At 41.8% G+C, this 17,617-nt stretch overlaps 2 protein-coding genes across 2 annotated transcripts; one reads left to right on the forward strand and one right to left on the reverse strand.

The window, feature by feature from the left end:
• Window positions 1–106: 106 nt before the first annotated feature.
• chst3a (carbohydrate (chondroitin 6) sulfotransferase 3a) lies at window positions 107–4,905 on the reverse strand. Its single transcript, XM_061285465.1, has 4 exons — window positions 4,527–4,905; window positions 3,057–3,212; window positions 2,447–2,932; window positions 107–2,367 (listed from the first exon to the last, which is right to left on the reverse strand). Exons 2-4 carry the CDS (start codon window positions 3,134–3,136, stop codon window positions 1,671–1,673), a joined length of 1,263 nt encoding a protein of 420 aa, XP_061141449.1. The 5' UTR covers window positions 3,137–3,212; window positions 4,527–4,905; the 3' UTR covers window positions 107–1,670.
• Window positions 4,906–9,225: 4,320 nt separating this feature from the next.
• On the forward strand, window positions 9,226–17,237 carry cdhr1a (cadherin-related family member 1a). The gene is made up of 17 exons (XM_061285280.1): window positions 9,226–9,298; window positions 9,720–9,815; window positions 9,958–10,103; window positions 10,187–10,237; window positions 10,473–10,562; window positions 10,680–10,766; window positions 11,289–11,402; window positions 11,759–11,902; window positions 12,002–12,080; window positions 12,176–12,276; window positions 12,359–12,562; window positions 12,956–13,108; window positions 13,172–13,336; window positions 14,141–14,208; window positions 14,704–14,932; window positions 15,117–15,374; window positions 16,186–17,237. The coding sequence occupies exons 1-17, from the start codon at window positions 9,238–9,240 to the stop codon at window positions 16,732–16,734; spliced, it is 2,595 nt and encodes an 864-aa protein (XP_061141264.1). The 5' UTR covers window positions 9,226–9,237; the 3' UTR covers window positions 16,735–17,237.
• The last annotated feature ends 380 nt before the right edge of the window (window positions 17,238–17,617 follow it).

The raw sequence follows: 17,617 nt of genomic DNA on the forward strand, positions 1-17,617 counted from the left end.
CTGAGTCACTGGCTGATGAAAGAGCAGAAACATATTTCTAAACAAATGTGAGATAGGTGAAAGGTGTGTGAGGTGAACCCAGTTGCACTCAAAAGCTACTCCACCGTAAGTAAAGGCTTTAGGAAAGGGTTGAGTTAACTAACTGTATTTACTATTCCAATTTCATACCTGATATCCATGCAAAGCTTGGCACAGTAAAGTCCCAAACACAAGGGCCCTGTCAGCCGGGACAGCACTGGAGGCATGTGAGGCACCTCAGTGTTCCGACCCAACCACAGCATTTGTTTACCTTGCAAGTAGAGCGGCCAAGATGATGGAGTATATTGCTCAAAGAGGGTGTGTATGTGTGTGTTTGCTAGAGGTGGAGAGCTAAACATGAGTACAGTCAGGCTTTTTATGACAGCGGAAATGTGTGCTTGTCACATGAAATTAGGGATAATAGGGAATTTCGGGATTAACTATAACCTTTACAGGTAAAGTCAATATCATTTGAAGGTTATATAAAGAGTAGCATCCTCTTAAAGTCTCTGGTGGCTAGCTTGAGAGCTAAAAGGCTTCTGGAGCTCTTGTCAACCAAGGGTATGATATCAACCCCTTGCTTGAGAATGTAAATGACAACACAGTCCTCTAAGTAAATCGTAACAACCAAGCTAGCTAGCTAACTCTATGACATTGTGGTAGAAATGGGCCTTGGGATAATCTCTACAGTTTTTGTGAGACAGTAAAACTAGTACTATTTTACGTAGTACAATACAAACTGTAAAACCATTCCAAACAAGCTTACAATCTTACATTTATTGACACTTTCCCCTGTTTACATTAAAAACCTAGACTTTTTCCCCATTTTATACTCAATGGTCACGTCTGTTGCTGTTCTTCAACATTGGAGGGATTATCCAAACAGGGTGTGTGTGTTTGGGTGAAGTAAAGGGGCATCTTGATCAACAGCTGTGGTTTCTAAAGTGCTTTTACTCTACTGGGGGATTAAACAGGCAGAAAGTATGTAGACTTGAATGAGCTGCCTGTCTTCCTCTGGTTATTTGCCCCACTGCCTTTTGGGGATCCATGGCAATTCTGAGCATTCAGTACCAAATTCACATACAGTGAAGCTCCTGTTCTTTTGGTAAATCTTCATCTGTGAAATAGAGAGACAATATAAAAAGACATATAGGCCTTATTGAAAGATCTAAATGAGAGCTAGCAAAGCGAAAAGAAAGTCACAGAACAATGATCAACTTTTCAGGTCTCATTTTAAAATAAGTGTCATACTTCAGAGTAGGTTTGTCAAGTCTTTTAGTCACACTTGACCTTTAAGACTTGGACAACAAGACTCTTTGTACCTAAAACGTAATGGCCAAACCGAGTTATTGAATGAGTCGTCTTGTTCCAGGGTCCCTTGTGACTTCACTGTAGCCATTTTGTTTTTAAACGCTTCCATGTTGGCAGTTTACCGGCTGCAAATGTTCATATTTTAAATCAAGGAGAGTATATGTAGTTGCATATATCCCTTTTCGCTAGCCAAAAAAAGGGCAATGTTAGCTGAACCCGAGCCAAAGTGAACACAATGCAGCCATTGAGGCCGAGTCACAGTGGATACCTTCATACGCCATCGAGACGCTCAGTTAACGCTACAGCACCTGGCTTTCGCTTCAAGACATAATCTCCAGACTTTAGTGAAATGTCTTGTCCTCACACAAGCTGATGGACTTATTGACGAGGGTCTTTGCATCGTCCACAAACTTGTAGCCAAAGAGCTTCATGGTAGGTCCGCACAGTCGCTGCACCGCCTGAGCTAATGTGAAAGGAATTCCATATCTCCATTTCTCCGCCTGCTCTGACGAATTCCTTTGGGTGGAGAAGAAGTCGTTGGCATCCCGTGTGGTTTGGGTGTTCTTCAAGACCCACTCGCGAGCTTTGGGGCTGAACGGGATCCCCGTGAATCTGTACATCTCCTCCGCTTTCTGTATCGGGTTGCGAGCGATGTCTTCGTAGCGCACCAACATGTAGCTTCTCCTCAGCCAACGCGGTTGGCTCAGGCCCAACTCGGCGGACCTTTTCATGTTGTCGCAGTTCCCTTTTAAGTTTTTCCACGTTTCGTCAGTCTCGGGCACCTGACCCTCCTGCTCCGAAGGCTTCAACGTCTGGTACTTTAAAGAGAAGGCCACCATGCGTGACACCACTATGGCACGTGGATCTCGGACTAACTGGATTATTTTGATGTTCATGCGAGGGTCCTCGACCAGAGGGCGCAGCGTTTCCAACTGATGCACTCGAACAGACTTAATGGCTCGGTATTGTTTGGAAAGGCACGACTGCGAAGCCAGGGTCAGGTTGAGGGGACCGCACTGTCGATTTTTACAGCGGTGCCTAGAACGAGAGCAAACAAAATTCAAAATCTTGCCATGACAAATCAGAAACGTCGTTATCTAACCTTCTTCATCCATACCTCTCAAAAACCTCCTTGACGAAGGGGCTACAGACTTGCTCTTCGCACAATGACAAACTGGAATATCTGCGGAATAGCCACGAGGCCACGTGGTCCTGGGCAGGGGGGTAGAGGAACTTCTCCAGTTGGGTGAAGTCACACAAGAAGAGACCCTGGAGTAGATCCCGATAAATTTCCGGCGGCAAACTACTGTTCCTTGTCGTCTTCGTGGTGTCTTCGACATGCCACAGAGGCTCAAAGAGGTAGAACATGTTCTCTCCGTGCTGGTTAAAGAGTTCCCCCATGAATGAAGACCCAGTTCTTGTGGTGGCCATGAGTAAGATGTTCTTCTGGCCAAGATTTGGAAGTTCATCGCTTAGATTTCGACTCTCTTCTGAAACGTTGGAGAGCATCACGTTGAACTCGGTTTGGGTCGTGTTGCTGTAATCCAGTGACGGTTGCGTGCTCTGCTGTGGAGTTGGTCTTTGCAGGATCTTATCCGACATTCTGATGAGAAGTGTATCACGTTAGGTTGGATGGATGAAGAGATAAGAAACCTTCAGTTGGTCCAGTTTTGCATGAACTCAAAAGTGGCTCAAGGTTTTGAGCTGCAAAATATTGCAAGTCTTACCTTGATATGATATTGCTTTCCTTTTCGATGATGACCAACGCCACGATAAAGATGAAGACCGCCGCATATTTGAACTTCATTTTTTTTTTTTTTTTTTATCCTGGTATGCCCACTCCAGTTCTTAGGGACTTCTCATGCAAAGACTCCAGGGTCATTCTGTAACAAAAAAAAGAAATAAAGCTAGTTTGATAAACATTGAATTGCCTTTGGACCAGTCAAGAGAACGACTAGTTTTCACTATATAAATAAACACAAATTTCAGTCCCTGGTTGGCCGATTGTGTGCTCTGTAAATAAAAAAAATCACCCAATTGTCTCAGTTTAACACGTCACAACAGAGGCTCCGGAGTTTGGATACTTTTACATATTCAGGAGTCGCTGGAGCGTTTGGCGAAACGGACTATTTGCTCAAGCGGAAACAGCCATCAGTCTGTTTATCATCTGGCTTCAAATTGCATTAATGGCTGCCTGAACAAGTGCAAACACTGAGCTGAATTCCCACTGGAACTTTGGCTGTTTTTTTTATGGGATTTTGCTGTAAATCAACTGCCACTGGATAGACAAGAAATCATTTCCGATTAGCAATGATTCATTGAAATTGATTTGGGGAAATTTTGAACTAAACACAAGACCCAAATAATAACTTCAAACTGCATGTTTGGACTCTACAACCCTGAAACAACAAATTGACTTATACCATTTTTCAGGTTTAAAGAAAACTTTAATCATTATTTTTGAGTAAATATCCTTCCAAATGTGTTTCAGTCTAAAATTTACACTGAATATTTTATTTGCTCCTAGTCTTTTTTTTTTTTTTTATCTTCAGAGTGGGATCAAATAGACTAAACACAGATACACACATAAACACAGAACACATAACATATATTTATATAAACGCTCAGAATTTGAAAATAAGAACATTCATTCAGCCTCTTTCACGAGAAATATTTACTTTTCACATTTAAATATCCTAATCTGTAATCTGTGGATTCATTCGTGTCTGCTTTTGTGCGTGTATATTTGCATATCCTTGGATGGATGGAGGGAGGGAGGGAGGAAGGGGGGCTACCCGTTTCATTGTATAGCTAGCATACAGGGGGAGGGGGTAGTGAATAGAAGCTTTTCACACATTTCCACCTTTGAATGAATGCACTCATGAATATTTGCAAATGCCACCAACGTGAGGCTTTTGCGCAACACATCTGTGCAGATGTTTTATAATGACGTCTGTTAACGAGACTAGAAGAAACGTCCATTCATGAGAATCTCCACATATAATCCTCGTTATATATATATATATATTTGTACTGCGCATGTGTAAATTATGAATGAAGTGACACTTGCAGTGATGATATGCGCTTCAGGAAATGGATGGATGCATTTTAGAATTAAAGAGCGTTTCTTTACGTTCAGTAGGCAGAATAGCATATTAATGGTTTAGGCATTAAGTTTAGGATGAATAATGACCAACCTTTACGTTCCGATCTGTCGGTCTGTGTTCGTGGGTGAACCGTCGTCCACGCAGCATCTTGCTGCATTGTCCCCCGCAAGGTCTGACACGCTGCCTCATTTTGTCCACGAGGCACACATGAGCAGTGTAGAAACATCCACGGACGGAGATTAAGTCAATTTGAATGTTTAAAAAAAATAAAATAAATCCAATTGTGACCTGGACTGGCGAAAAGCTTTCCCACAAGTTTCGCCGGCAAAAAAAAGAAAACTTTTATCGCCCTAAAACTTTTTTTACTCGTCTAATGCTGTGTGCATTAACTGAGTGGATCCTACAAGCACACAAACACGATCGATCGAGTGCGACTTGGTGACGTCACACGCCGACGTGCGTGGGGATGTCTTGGGTGGATGAAGTCACGTGACCCCCGTGCACTTTCCATCCCGTTTTACATATTGTCGTACCATCTGTGACCGCTAGAGAGCAGCAATGTACAAGAATCTGAGACAGCGTCCACTTAGAAGAAATTTTCCTTTACTTGTTAACATTGGATTGGAAAAACATTGTATGTATAAACGTTTTAGTTTTGTTTTATTAATGATTATGACAACACATAGTAGGAAAATGTTACTGCAAGTACTTTCTGTCCTGAGCACGTTTTCATCATTAGGTCACTTTCACTTGTTAATAAAGTATTTGGCCGTGCACTTGAGTCTTTTTATTTTTTCTATCATTGTCTGCGTATTTGTATATAAGTATTAACAAAATACATACACCCCTAGTCTCTTGGGTTCCTTTTGGAATTGCCTGGAGTTATGTGTATGCCCTGTGTCCGCACTCTACAATTTTTCTTTTTTAAATGAAGAGGGAAAAAAAGGGTGTGACCCCACAGTACTCTCCGTGGTCAGATTAAAGGAATGACCTAGTTTTATTGGAGTGGACCGGGACTAAAAGCGAACCTCTGCCCTTGGCCAACCACACTGGAGATTATCAATAATAATCCAAAATGGGCAAAAACTGAATTGGGTATCTTGACAACAGGTGCTCAGGCAGATGGTGTGATCCTTTGCTCACATAAGTGATGCAAAAACGTTGCTCTTTTAGTGTCATCTTTCATTCGGGATACAACATTTGTCAGAAAGTAGTGCTTTGGCGCAATCTACAAAAAAAGTTGTTGTATGCTTCTATGTTATTGCGTTTTAGTGCCAAGGAATTATGTTCAAGCGAGATGAGGAGCTTCGGTTGGACAAAAGCAGTGCTTTACCACCCCCTTGTTGGCATTTCTGTGCTAAGGAACAACATTAAAATAAGTTTAAGATGTTCATTTAGACAAAAGTAGTTATTTGCCATCATCTTGCAGCATCTTAATGCCAAGTGAGTCGAGGAACTTCATTTGAACAAAAACAAGTGGCAAGGAAAGATACCAGAGTTAAGAGCTTCATTTAGACAAATGTAGTGCTTTGCCACTACCTTGTGGCATCCACAGGAAATTATAAATCTTAACTTGGTTGACATGGGAGTTTCTCTTTTTACACACAGTGTTTCCGTCATGTCAGTAGATACAATTTGCATTTTACATTTTAAGCAGTTGGACATTTTTGTTTAGTTGATAGTTTCTGAAATTTCGATGTGACATTGGTGGAATTAAGAGGTGGATTAAGTCGGGTAAGTCCCCACTGGAGGCCCAGGTACACGTTCCGCTGCTGTGTACATTTGCCGCACTCTGGATTTCAGTAATCTGAAATGTTCCTGGCATGTGTTCTCTGAGCGCGACATGTACTCTCGACACTTTAACGCAGCAAATCAGAGACATGTAGCAAAGCATGAGCCAAACTCTTTCTCTATGTCGACATTGCTCCTTGACCGGAGGCCAAAGAACATGCGCCACGACACGCACGCCCCCAACATATTTTCTCGTGTAATCCCACCATGTCGTTTTTAAATACACTCGACGCTAAAATGTTTCATTTGATGAAGTGATTCGCCAGATTGAGGTCTAATATTCTCAGTTACAAGAGGGTGTGCGCACTTGTGCAACCACATGATCAAAGTCTTGTATGTATTTTCTTTTCAATGCAGTCGAATTACGGTTACAGATGACGTGAATCGGAGTAGGGGTGTGCAGACTTTTTCTATCCATTTGATGTGGATCATAGCGGAGGGAAGCATTTATATTTTTAATTATCAGCTCTTTTCTTGATTACTTTTTTTCCCCCATGTGGACTGGCGTCATAGGCCCGTCACCCAAATGTGGCTTTTAGCAGGCTGCAAATATTTTAGAATTTAATGCACTCTTGGCCGCGTCCATTGATGACAAGTAATCCACATGAGATGATGGCCACGCTCGCAGCGACTGGCTCAAGTCATAAGCGCACGCTCGCCTGACATCCCCCCCCCCAGTAGGCTGCCTCTGACCGAGGTCAGCATAAAATGAGTTTAACTCTGTTTTCTTATTTAAAAAAAATATATATGATTGTTTTACAATGTGTACAATGTATAGCAAAGATTATGCTTTGGACACACCAAAACAACAACCACAAAACATGCATATAAACATGAACTCATTGAGCAGTCGTGAGCTGCGTTGCGCCATTGTGATTTACATTCATGTCCGCACAGACAGAGGCTGTGCATCACAAGATGAGGCTGGATTAGACCACAGTGGGTTAATCTTTAGGCCTGCCATCTGCCAGCGCCATGAGAATTAAACCTGAAAACATGGCCTTCACCACATATGCATGCACATCGTCAGATTTTGTGCATGGTGTGAACCCCCGATGGGAAAATTTATGCCGTTTGCCTTTTTGAGCCTGTCGTACTCGGCATGTTTCTTTGCAACCAAGCAGCTCGCGGCCGCTGAGCTCATGTTTAAATTTTTTCGCCGCTTCTCAGATTATATTGTACTTCGGCACGAGAATGGACTTTTTGCGCGTTTCTTAATCCTTTGGCGTGCGACGAGTTTTAATAGGTAGGAAGTGAACAATCCGTGCCCTCTTTTTTTTTTATTTGCAACGAGGATATTTCTTTCATGAAAAAAAGTTGACATAGGATCATCTAAAAAAGTATTATATATATATATATATATATATATATATATATATATATATATATATATATATATATATATATATATATATATATATATATATATATATATATATATATATAAAATACTTTATATATATATATATATATATAACCATATATATATGCCAACCAAGTGGCTGGCATAGTGTACAGGAACATCTGTGCAGAGTATGGACTGGAAGCCCCAAGTTCAAAGTGGGAAGCACCCCCTAAGGTGACAGAGAATGGGCGAGCCAAGATCCTGTGGGACTTCCAGATCCAGACTGACAAGAAGGTGATGGCGAACCAACCGGACATTGTGGTGGTGGATAAACAACAGAAGAAGGCCGTTGTAGTGGATGTAGCAATACCAAGCGATGGCAACATCAGGAAAAAAGAACTTGAGAAGCTAGAGAAATACCAGGGCCTCAAAGAAGAGCTTGAGAAGGCCTGGAAAGTGAAGGCCTCGGTGGTGCCCGTGGTCATTGGGGCACTTGGGGCAGTGACCCCCAAACTGGAGGAGTGGCTACAGCAGATTCCAGGAACAACATCAGACATCTCAGTCCAGAAGAGTGCAGTGCTAGGAACAGCCAAAATACTGCGCAGAACCCTCAAGCTCCCAGGCCTCTGGTAGAGGACCCGAGCTTGGAGTGGGAGACCACCCGCGGAGGGTGAGAGGGGATTTTTTTTTTATATATATATATATATATATATATATATATATATATGAAGTGAGCAGCAAGTCTGTGTGTGAGTGTGAGCTGTGACCAACAGCAGCTTTTGCGTCAGTGTGCTGAACTGCGTTTGTGACGGTTGCTCTCCTTTCCCACGCTCAAGCGCATGACAGTAAGTAGACTGGAGGGGGGACAAAAACATTTTTAAAAAAAAAACAGGGTTAACACTGTACACATTGTGCCGTTAGCATTTTAGAACGTACATCGCGGAGGTCACTATTCCTGACCCGACACTCGGACTGGAGCTATGTAATCCCATCAGATCATTCGCTGCTTTCATCTGCATCATCCTCTGTTTTATGATTCTACTAATTGGAGCAAATAGTGACTTTATTTTCTTAGTGCAACAGATGGTTGCGGAGTGCACAGCAGATGGTGCACAACATCAAGTAAGCTCTGGGGCAGAACAAATATTGCCTGCTTTTTAAAGTCCTTTTTTTGTCCGCAACTCTTGACCGAGCATTTGACTTGTCAATTAAAGTAAGAAGTTGTATTAACAAATTCGATTTAAAGATTCACTATTATTAGTCATTTTATCGGATATATTACAAAGGTCAAGGTGCATACAGTAAGCTGTTTTAGGGTTGAACGATTTCGAAAAAAGTCCAATTGTGTTTTTATTTTAAAATGACACCAAATGTACCGCAAATTATAATATGAGAGACAGTTTTCACCAATAGCATAATGAACTACAAATACTTCACACCATCTACAAATGTTAGGTATATACCCTTTTTTTTATTTGCAGGCCCGTTCTGTGGTGGTTTGCGAAGTCCATTTGGTCTTGAGCGGCACCAGCAAAGAATCTTAAGAAGTGTCATTGGATTAGCCGAGGGAGCATCTGCCTTCAGTCGGACGGCAAACACCTTGGAGGCGCACCTCATGAGCTCGCCCTTATGGTGCCACTTCATCGCTTGACTTTTTTCTAAAGGATGAAGCATGTGAAGATCTTACATTTGCCACTGCTCTTTGCTTTTTGGCACGTTTGCTTGGGTGAGTTTGTCATTCTAATTTACAAGCGTGTGTTTAGTACTAGCGTAAACATGACATTTGCTTGATGTTAACAAGTGCAAGCCTTTTTCTTTTGTTTCATTATTATTATAATTGATAGTGAGAAAGTCACAATCAAAATGAAATTCCAAGAAACATTTTAGAATGCCGCAAATAATCCCCTTTCTCGGTCCCTTTAGGATTAAAGGTGAGTTACGTCAGACACCTTTTGTTTATTTAGAGCTGTGGTTCACTACCTACACTAAAGCTTTTTTTTTTGTGTGTAATCATTTCTTTATATTATAATTTCACAAAAGCACTATACCTAAATCCAGACATGAACAAAAAAAAACAAACAATTAAGCGCATAGAGTAAGACGGCTCACTTTCTTTTTGTTTTTATGCCCCCCCCCCCCCCGTTCAGCTCAAGCAGACTTCGCCCCGTATTTCTTCGACAATGGACCGTACAGCAATAACGGCAACATGGCTTTGTTCAGCCTCTCAGAGGACACGCCTGTTGGTGAGGTTGACCACCGGCGTGCTATAATGTTCATCACGTCAAACACGAAGCAGATGTTGTGTAGTGTGACACGTACAGTGCACGCCATTACACAATCTGCAAAGATAGCAAAGCTGTAAAATGATGGCTTTTTTTTTTTTAGGTACACAAATTTACTGCCTTAACGGCACAGACCCCGAGGGGCAGGAGGTGAGCTACGGCCTGTCTTTCGATCCAGGTTCCAAAGAGTACTTCAGAGTCAATCCTAAAACGGGAAATATTACTTTAGTGCAAAGGCTGGATCGAGAGGTGAGCAGTAGGATGCTAAAATTAAGAATAATTCAGAAATACAAATGAATTGAAAGATTACAATGGTTTCTTAATCTGCTCAGAAACAAGATTCATTTGATGTCATGGTCAGCATCACAGATGGGAAAAGCAAGGTAACACTCAATTCAAAGTACTAGGTTAGTGTCAAATGATTGGTAGCTAAGGTTAGCCGCTAGAAATTGCAATTAGCTGGTTGTTATTTTTAACTGTATTGCCTAAGGAAGAGTCGCTCATTAGTTTGCATTTTGTTGTGTTTTATAACACGTTACATTAAATGTACCATATGGCAAAATTATTTGCACATTTTGTGTTTTGTAGTGTATTATGTATGTGTTATTTACTTTTCAGGTGGTGGAAAGAGTGACAATATTTGTGATGGATGCAAACGATGAAAAGCCTGAATTCCAAAACATGCCTGCCATCATTGATGTCCTTGAAGTATGTGATTATATTTGATTTTTCTTTTTTATCTTGAATTTTTCTTTAACTTCACATGAGATACAAAGAGATCGAAATTGCGTTGTGTTAAGTCCTTTATGTTTGTGATGGTTGTAGACGACTGAGTCAGGACACAGCATCTTCAAAGCTCAAGCGGTGGACAAAGACACAGGTTCAGGGGGATCCGTCAACTACTACCTTCTGGTAATTTGCAGCAATGTCCCTCACATTTCAGTACAACCATAGCTTCATTTTGTCTTCCATCAAACGATGCATATGATGACCGGCACAGAAGCAGTGACAATGATTTGCTTAGTTTCATAGCATTCGTTTTGTGGATTAACATAACAATTTCATTTGAGCACGCATGGCTGGCTGACTTGGCGGCCATCAATGTTAGTGTGCACTTTGGGGCTTTTAAGAGCATCTGGCTCATGGTGACGGAAACCAGTGAGATGGTGCACATCTGCACCGGGGCAGCTTTCACCTGCATATATGGAGCATATGTGTTCCTTACATCCAGATGGACAAAGAGAACTACATGGCCTAGTTCAAGCGAGCCCTTAGTGTTTTTATGCACAATTCTATCGGACTACTCTGGGTGCTCGTTCACGTGAGAGCTCGTAATGGGGTTTCAACTGAGAGGCTTTCACTCATTTGACCTTGTTTGAGTCAATATGCTCTATTTTCTTTTAAATCCTGCTTTTATTGTGCTCTCTGTTGCAGAATGTGCAGTCCAGTTTGTTTAGCATTGATAGAGATGGAGTCATTCGCATCAAGCCTGAGGAAACGCTGGACTACGAGAAAACAAAAACGCATTTTCTCGTGGTCATTGCAAAGGTATATACACGTTTTAATGTTCAGAGATAAATAATGGCGGCTAGTGGTGTTTTTGCAATTATATATATATATATATATATATATATATATATATATATATATATATATATATATATACATTAGGGGTGCAACAAAAAGTAATTTGAGTTAAAGAATTAGTTATGATTTAACCAAACTTAAGCAAACTAATTTTAAAATTTACCATCCTTGAATCATATCGCAACTTATATTTTTAAAACACATTTGACAAATTATATTAAGGTTCAAAGAGTTTGTTTTTGTTTTGTCCATCATAATTCAGTATACTGTGTGATTGCATTTATAATTTACCTTAAAGGACCCAAATTTTTTTGCAGGACGGTGGAGGCACTTTCAACGGCAAAGAGCAGTTTTTGTCCTCCTCAGCTACGTTAACGATTAACGTGATAGATGCACAGGATACACCACCATCTTTTATCGGAACGCCGTACTTTGGATACGTTTATGAAGTGTCACTGCCGGTGAGTATATCATTTTTAGATATGTAAAGTTCTCGTCATTTCCACTTTCGATTAAAGTAACTGTAGAGTAACCGTGATATTATGTGTACCTTTTCCCAGGGGTCTGAAATTTTCACCGTCGTGGCCAAAGATGGCGATGCGGGGAACCCAAATCCAATTCGTTATTCTTTTGTAGAAGGTAAGCCTGTTGTTTACATAACAACGACTATCAAAATATATCTTCAAGAAATATGTCACACATATGTTGGCGACATCTATTTTATTCTTTTAAAGGTGATGATGGAGTTTTTAGTATCAATGAAACCACGGGTCGTATCACCCTGCTGACAAGTCCCGTGTTTCTAAAGCGAGAAATCTTTAACATAAAAGTCAAAGTAAGGACTCAGAAAGGAAAATATGAATTTATAACTTCATACAAATGTTTTTCAATGGCCTAATTTGAACCCCTCATTCCAGGCATCGGAAATAAGTCCCAGAAACCGTCTCCTGGACTACAGCGAGACCACGATGGTGATCCGCGTGGTTGACCTGAACAACAACCCGCCGACTTTCTACGGCGAAAACGGCACCCAGAGCACTTTTGAGCTGACCATGTATGAGCATCCCCCAGAAGGGGAAATACTGCGGGGTCTTAAAATCACAGTCAACGACTCTGATCAGGTGAGCACACCAAAGCAAAAGAGCCGTCATTATCGCTCACAGGACACAAATTAAAATCTCGTTATGATTCGAGGCACACAAATGTGATTGCGCTGACTGATATTCTATTGATTGTTTCCTGGAATGCCATTCATGATGCTTTTAGTATGATTGACGGATTATGACGCATCTGCAACAGAGATTGGCTAGAGTTATACGGAATATTACAAATTAGGAGGTGTGTCCGATTATTTCGGGTTAGCCCTCTTGATTTTCATGTCTGTCGTCCCCTTGATTAATTATCCCTTTAAGATTGCGAGAAAGCTCAAATAAAAATTACGTTGGGTTCAGATTGGTCCAGAATGTTTTTTTTGTGGCAAGGAACTGTCAGATGCTCATGTTGTGTATGTTTAGGGCGCTAATGCAAAATTCAACTTGAGGCTCATTGGTCCTGGAAGAATGCTACGTGTGGTCCCACAGACGGTACTGAACGAGGCCCAAGTCACAATTCTAGTGGAGGACTCGGCAGGCATGGATTATGAGAAGCATCACTTCCTCACGTATAAGGTATAAGGACAACAGACTATTTTTCATGAGCATCCTTTTCATTCAGAGTTTGGTGTCTTTCAGCTACTTGCTGTCGAGATCGATACACCCGAGAGGTTCAGCTCCACGGCCGACATCATCATCCATCTGATGGACACCAATGACAATGCGCCTAAATTCTCCTCGGACTACTACATCGCCAGGATTCCAGAGAATTCACCCGGCGGCTCTAATGTCGTGTCCGTCCTGGTGAGTCGCCCATCATCCCCTCCGTCTAAAAATATCCCCGCATCAGCGTACGTCACGGCGAGCTCCAGAGGAACGCTCGATTTGAACAAAATGCCAGAGAGAGGCTTTAATTCTCTAAATGTAGACTTTTGATGCTGAGGTAGGGATAAAATGTGAAAACATGTAGATAAAAGCTAGGCGAGGGAAGCTGCCAGATGGCTATCACTTTCATTTTGTTGTGTAACACCAAAGTCCCTGTTTTTTTTTTTTCTAAGCTGGACAAAATATGTGCAGCCATATTGTGTTCTGGACAAATTTAAGGTCAAGTTAGTTATGAATGCTTTTGAAAAATTGCCTGACTGATTGATCCAAGGCGCCTATTTTCAGGCTGGTGTCATCCAGTCGTCCTTCATTCGAGCGCTACATGAGGCGCCCTCGTAAATCCTCCCGTTGCGTGGACACCGGCAAATGCTCGCTGCTTTGATCCTGGGCAATTTCAATCAGATAGAAAAAACAGCCAACAAGTGACCTTGGGCACACGGAGACACTGAACAGACCTCGCTGAGGCAGCAGATTAGCTGATGATGTGATGATGACATCAAACGAGCTTTCGTTTTATAACCACAACATCGTGTCCCTGACTTGTCAACGCTGCTTCATTTTCTGATCATTCTGCAGAAACAAAATACAGTGCTACTTTACTCTTATTTGCTCTGTAACCAAACTCAAGTTACAACCCAAGCTGACTAATAAACGATTAACAAACCATATTTGGAAAATCGATTGATGGGTTAATGGATATGATGTTTAATTTTTTTTTTTTAGGCCATAGACCCTGACTCAGGACCATGGGGTGATGTGAAGTACTCTATCTATGGATCTGGGGCTGACTTGTGAGTACAGTATACAAAGAGCACCAGGAAATAAGATATTTAACTCAGTTTTACTTTAGCCGAGACAATAACGATGGTTGAACCGTTTACTTTGGCGACATTTCATTGAGTATGCCATGACACAGTTCCACGGTGTTTTCAAAGAGTCCACTACAATCAAAACAACGTACTGCTTTACTGTAAACGACTTGAGTGTGAAAGAGATGATGAAATCTTTGCTCCCCTCTCGCTTGCCCTTGTTAAGCCTATAATGGGATCCGAGGTGAAAATAGACTGTTGTTTGCTTCAAGCCACCGTGCACTCTGTCAAAGTCACCCGAGAGTAACTAAACACATCTATCTCAATCAAACTCACAAATTAGTTTGGAACAAATAACACAATCAGTTAGCTAGCTACTTATGTAGCTAGCTAGTTCAATAGTGAAACTGGCTTGACAGTTAGCTAGCTAGCTGGCAGGCTAGTTAACATAATTACCTTTTTCCTTTCCTTTTTCAGGTTCTTGGTCCAGCCTTCCAGTGGGATCATCTACACGCAGCCCTGGGCCAATCTGGATGCAGAAGTGCGCTCCAAGTACAACTTTTACGTCAAGGCAGAGGACTCTGAGGGCAAGTACAGCCTGGCTGAGGTGTTTGTCACCGTACTGGACCTGAACGACCACCCGCCTGCTTTCAATGACAACTTCCTGGAAAAGACAATGGTGATCGGAGCACCAGTTAAAATAGAGGTGATGGTTTGTTTTTAAAAGTCAGTGGGCAGCATGACATCCACAAGTTCTTCAGCTGATTACTAAAAACTGAAGAAAAAAATAAATAGAAACACTTTCCTGAAAATATCCTGATATTTACGCATTCATATCTTAGAATTTGTTCTAAAATGGAAAATTAACTTCTCAAGACGTTCCGATCCAGGCCATAGATGACGACGCAGAGATTCCCAACAACGTAATCGAGTACGCCATCATGAAAGCTGAACCAGACAACAACATCTTCGACATTGACTCCGACACCGGCGAGATCAACCTCAAGTCGTACATCAAGTCCATGGCAATCATCCAGAACATCACCAAGCAGAGAGACTTAACCTGGTCGTTGGTGGTGCAGGCCCGGGACATGGGCCAACCATCTTTCAGCACCACCGCCGTGGTCAAGATCGACATCACAGAAGCAGTAAGTTTCCGCCCAATAGTCGTGTTTGAGAACAGCATAACGTAGCAGCTGCAAAGGGTTGTACATTTGAAACGTCAACTTCATTTCTGGTTACTTTAACATTTCAAGCCTTGAATTTCAAGTCTGGATTGAAAAGCACCACCGACTACAACTATGTTCCATCAAACCAATTTGATTGTGGCGGTGTCTTATAAAATCTCTTGTGTCACATTGTCATGTTTTCAGGTCAAATCCAGATTTGTGTCGTACTTCCTGGGACTAAGGAAACGCCCGGGGACTGTGTTTGGGATTTTAATGACCGCTGTCACCTTCGCCATTTCCCTCACAATCTTCATTTCCACTCTCATATACTGGAACTCTGTGAAAAAGTCCCGTGTCAAACCTCAGGGCAAGATCAGAAAGATAATCAGGAGGCCATGAGCGAAGCTTGCCTTGAGATCATCAGCACTGTTCTTTTCTTCTTTAACCTTTTGGAACGAGATGATACTTGCTTCATTCTGCAGTGAGCTGTGTCTGTAAAGGAGCACAATACAAATCAATATGTTCCCTTTTTTTTCAAAAGTGAAACGCTGAATGGTCTCAGCAATGCTTTCCTGGACATCCTCTCTGATCTTGTCTTGAAGATCCAGACTTAGCGTGTTTCGATTTCAAGCGTGCGAACTATATATTGTTTTCTACCGACGCAACTATGGCAGCTTTATTTAGTTTCGATTTTAAATTGTGATTATGTGTAAATAGAGGGAACACTAGCTGGTTAAAAGATAACAAATGTGTGACAATGGATGTCCGTTCTCCTTGTGCTCTTTTACAGAACAAACTCAAAGGTGGCACTTTGGAATCGTTTTTAATGCACGATAAAAACAAGCCCGTTCAAATCGTAGGCGTGCTCGCGGGCGTCATTAGCTTAATGGTCATGCTCACCGTCGTCATCTCCACCGTCACCTTCGTACGCAACAAAAAGTCCAACCGGGTCGTGCCCAACCGCCGCGTGAGGAGACGGCCCCGCAACCAGCACGCGTGGACCTTTAAGAACCTCTTCAGGAAAGCCGAGAACCCAGAAGAGAAGTTCCAGGTCGAGGACGACGAGCCGGATTTGGTGGAAAACGTCAACCGGAACAACAACGTGGACAATGCGGTCAGGCATTGCCCCCCGCCGCCGCCGCCGCCTCGAGCCCCTTCACTTCCACCGCCGCCGCCGCCCTACGTACCCGGGGAGAGGAAGTGGGTGGTGCCCACCGTCTCGGCCATTGTGGCGGCACGGCCAAAGAAAAAGTCACCGGCGCAAGACACGGTCAATAAAGCACTGGTGTCAGAACTCAAAATGAGATTAGAGCAGAAGAGGATGCTCAATCACTTATAGTGTTGCTATGTGTTTACATCTGTGTGAATATTGTGCAAAAGTCTTGGGACACTTGTGTAAAAGTCTCTTGTCAAGGATTGAAGGCACTTTGAGACTGTCTATTTGGTTTCCAAGCGACACAATCTCCTTATGGGGAGATTTCACGGACACTGGCGCTAGCTAAAGGGATCAGCCTGAGCTGGTCCAAAGGAAGGAAACCGCAGTGATCCGGTTAAGACCACTTTTAATCCCAACTGCTCACAGGTACACAACAGTCATATAAACAATATGTCACAATATTGGATGTGTTTAGTTTTTTTGGGGGGCCAATGCTGTCACACATTTGTTATTCTGATGCTTATTATTCCCCCTTGTGAGGTTAAGCGGTTTGGAGGATGAATTTAAAATGACTGTTCAGTATCCTTGAATACAAATGTGCAGGTATTTGATAACACATTGTTTCCACTTTCCAATGAGTCCTTGGTGGCAAAATGGTAAACGCAAGGGATTTGTGCTTGGTTGCTGCTGGTTTGGTTTCTCCCTCAGATATGTCAGTTCAACCTAATGCTATTCATTTGTATATGTTAAATGCTGTGTCCTTTTCGTTTCAAAATTTCATATTCTTCACTTTTCATTATATTTGCATTCAAATTTTCTCATTTCACAAGCAATTTTTCAGAACTGTCTCAGTTTGTCAAATAAAACCCTGACTATACAAGTACTTGCTATACATGGTCATTTTAAATATAAAATACTTACTCGTAGTCATTTTTCATAACAGCCATGATAATTTTGATGTAGAGAAAAAGATTTATTATGCATAGTCCTTTTTTCTAAAAACAAACAAAATGCCTTACTATATTTTATGGGGGGAAAAAAGCCTTGCCAAACATGCAACAGCGTC

Source organism: Syngnathus typhle, linkage group LG8 (genome assembly GCF_033458585.1).
Source record: "Syngnathus typhle isolate RoL2023-S1 ecotype Sweden linkage group LG8, RoL_Styp_1.0, whole genome shotgun sequence".
Classification (NCBI taxonomy): domain Eukaryota; kingdom Metazoa; phylum Chordata; class Actinopteri; order Syngnathiformes; family Syngnathidae; genus Syngnathus; species Syngnathus typhle.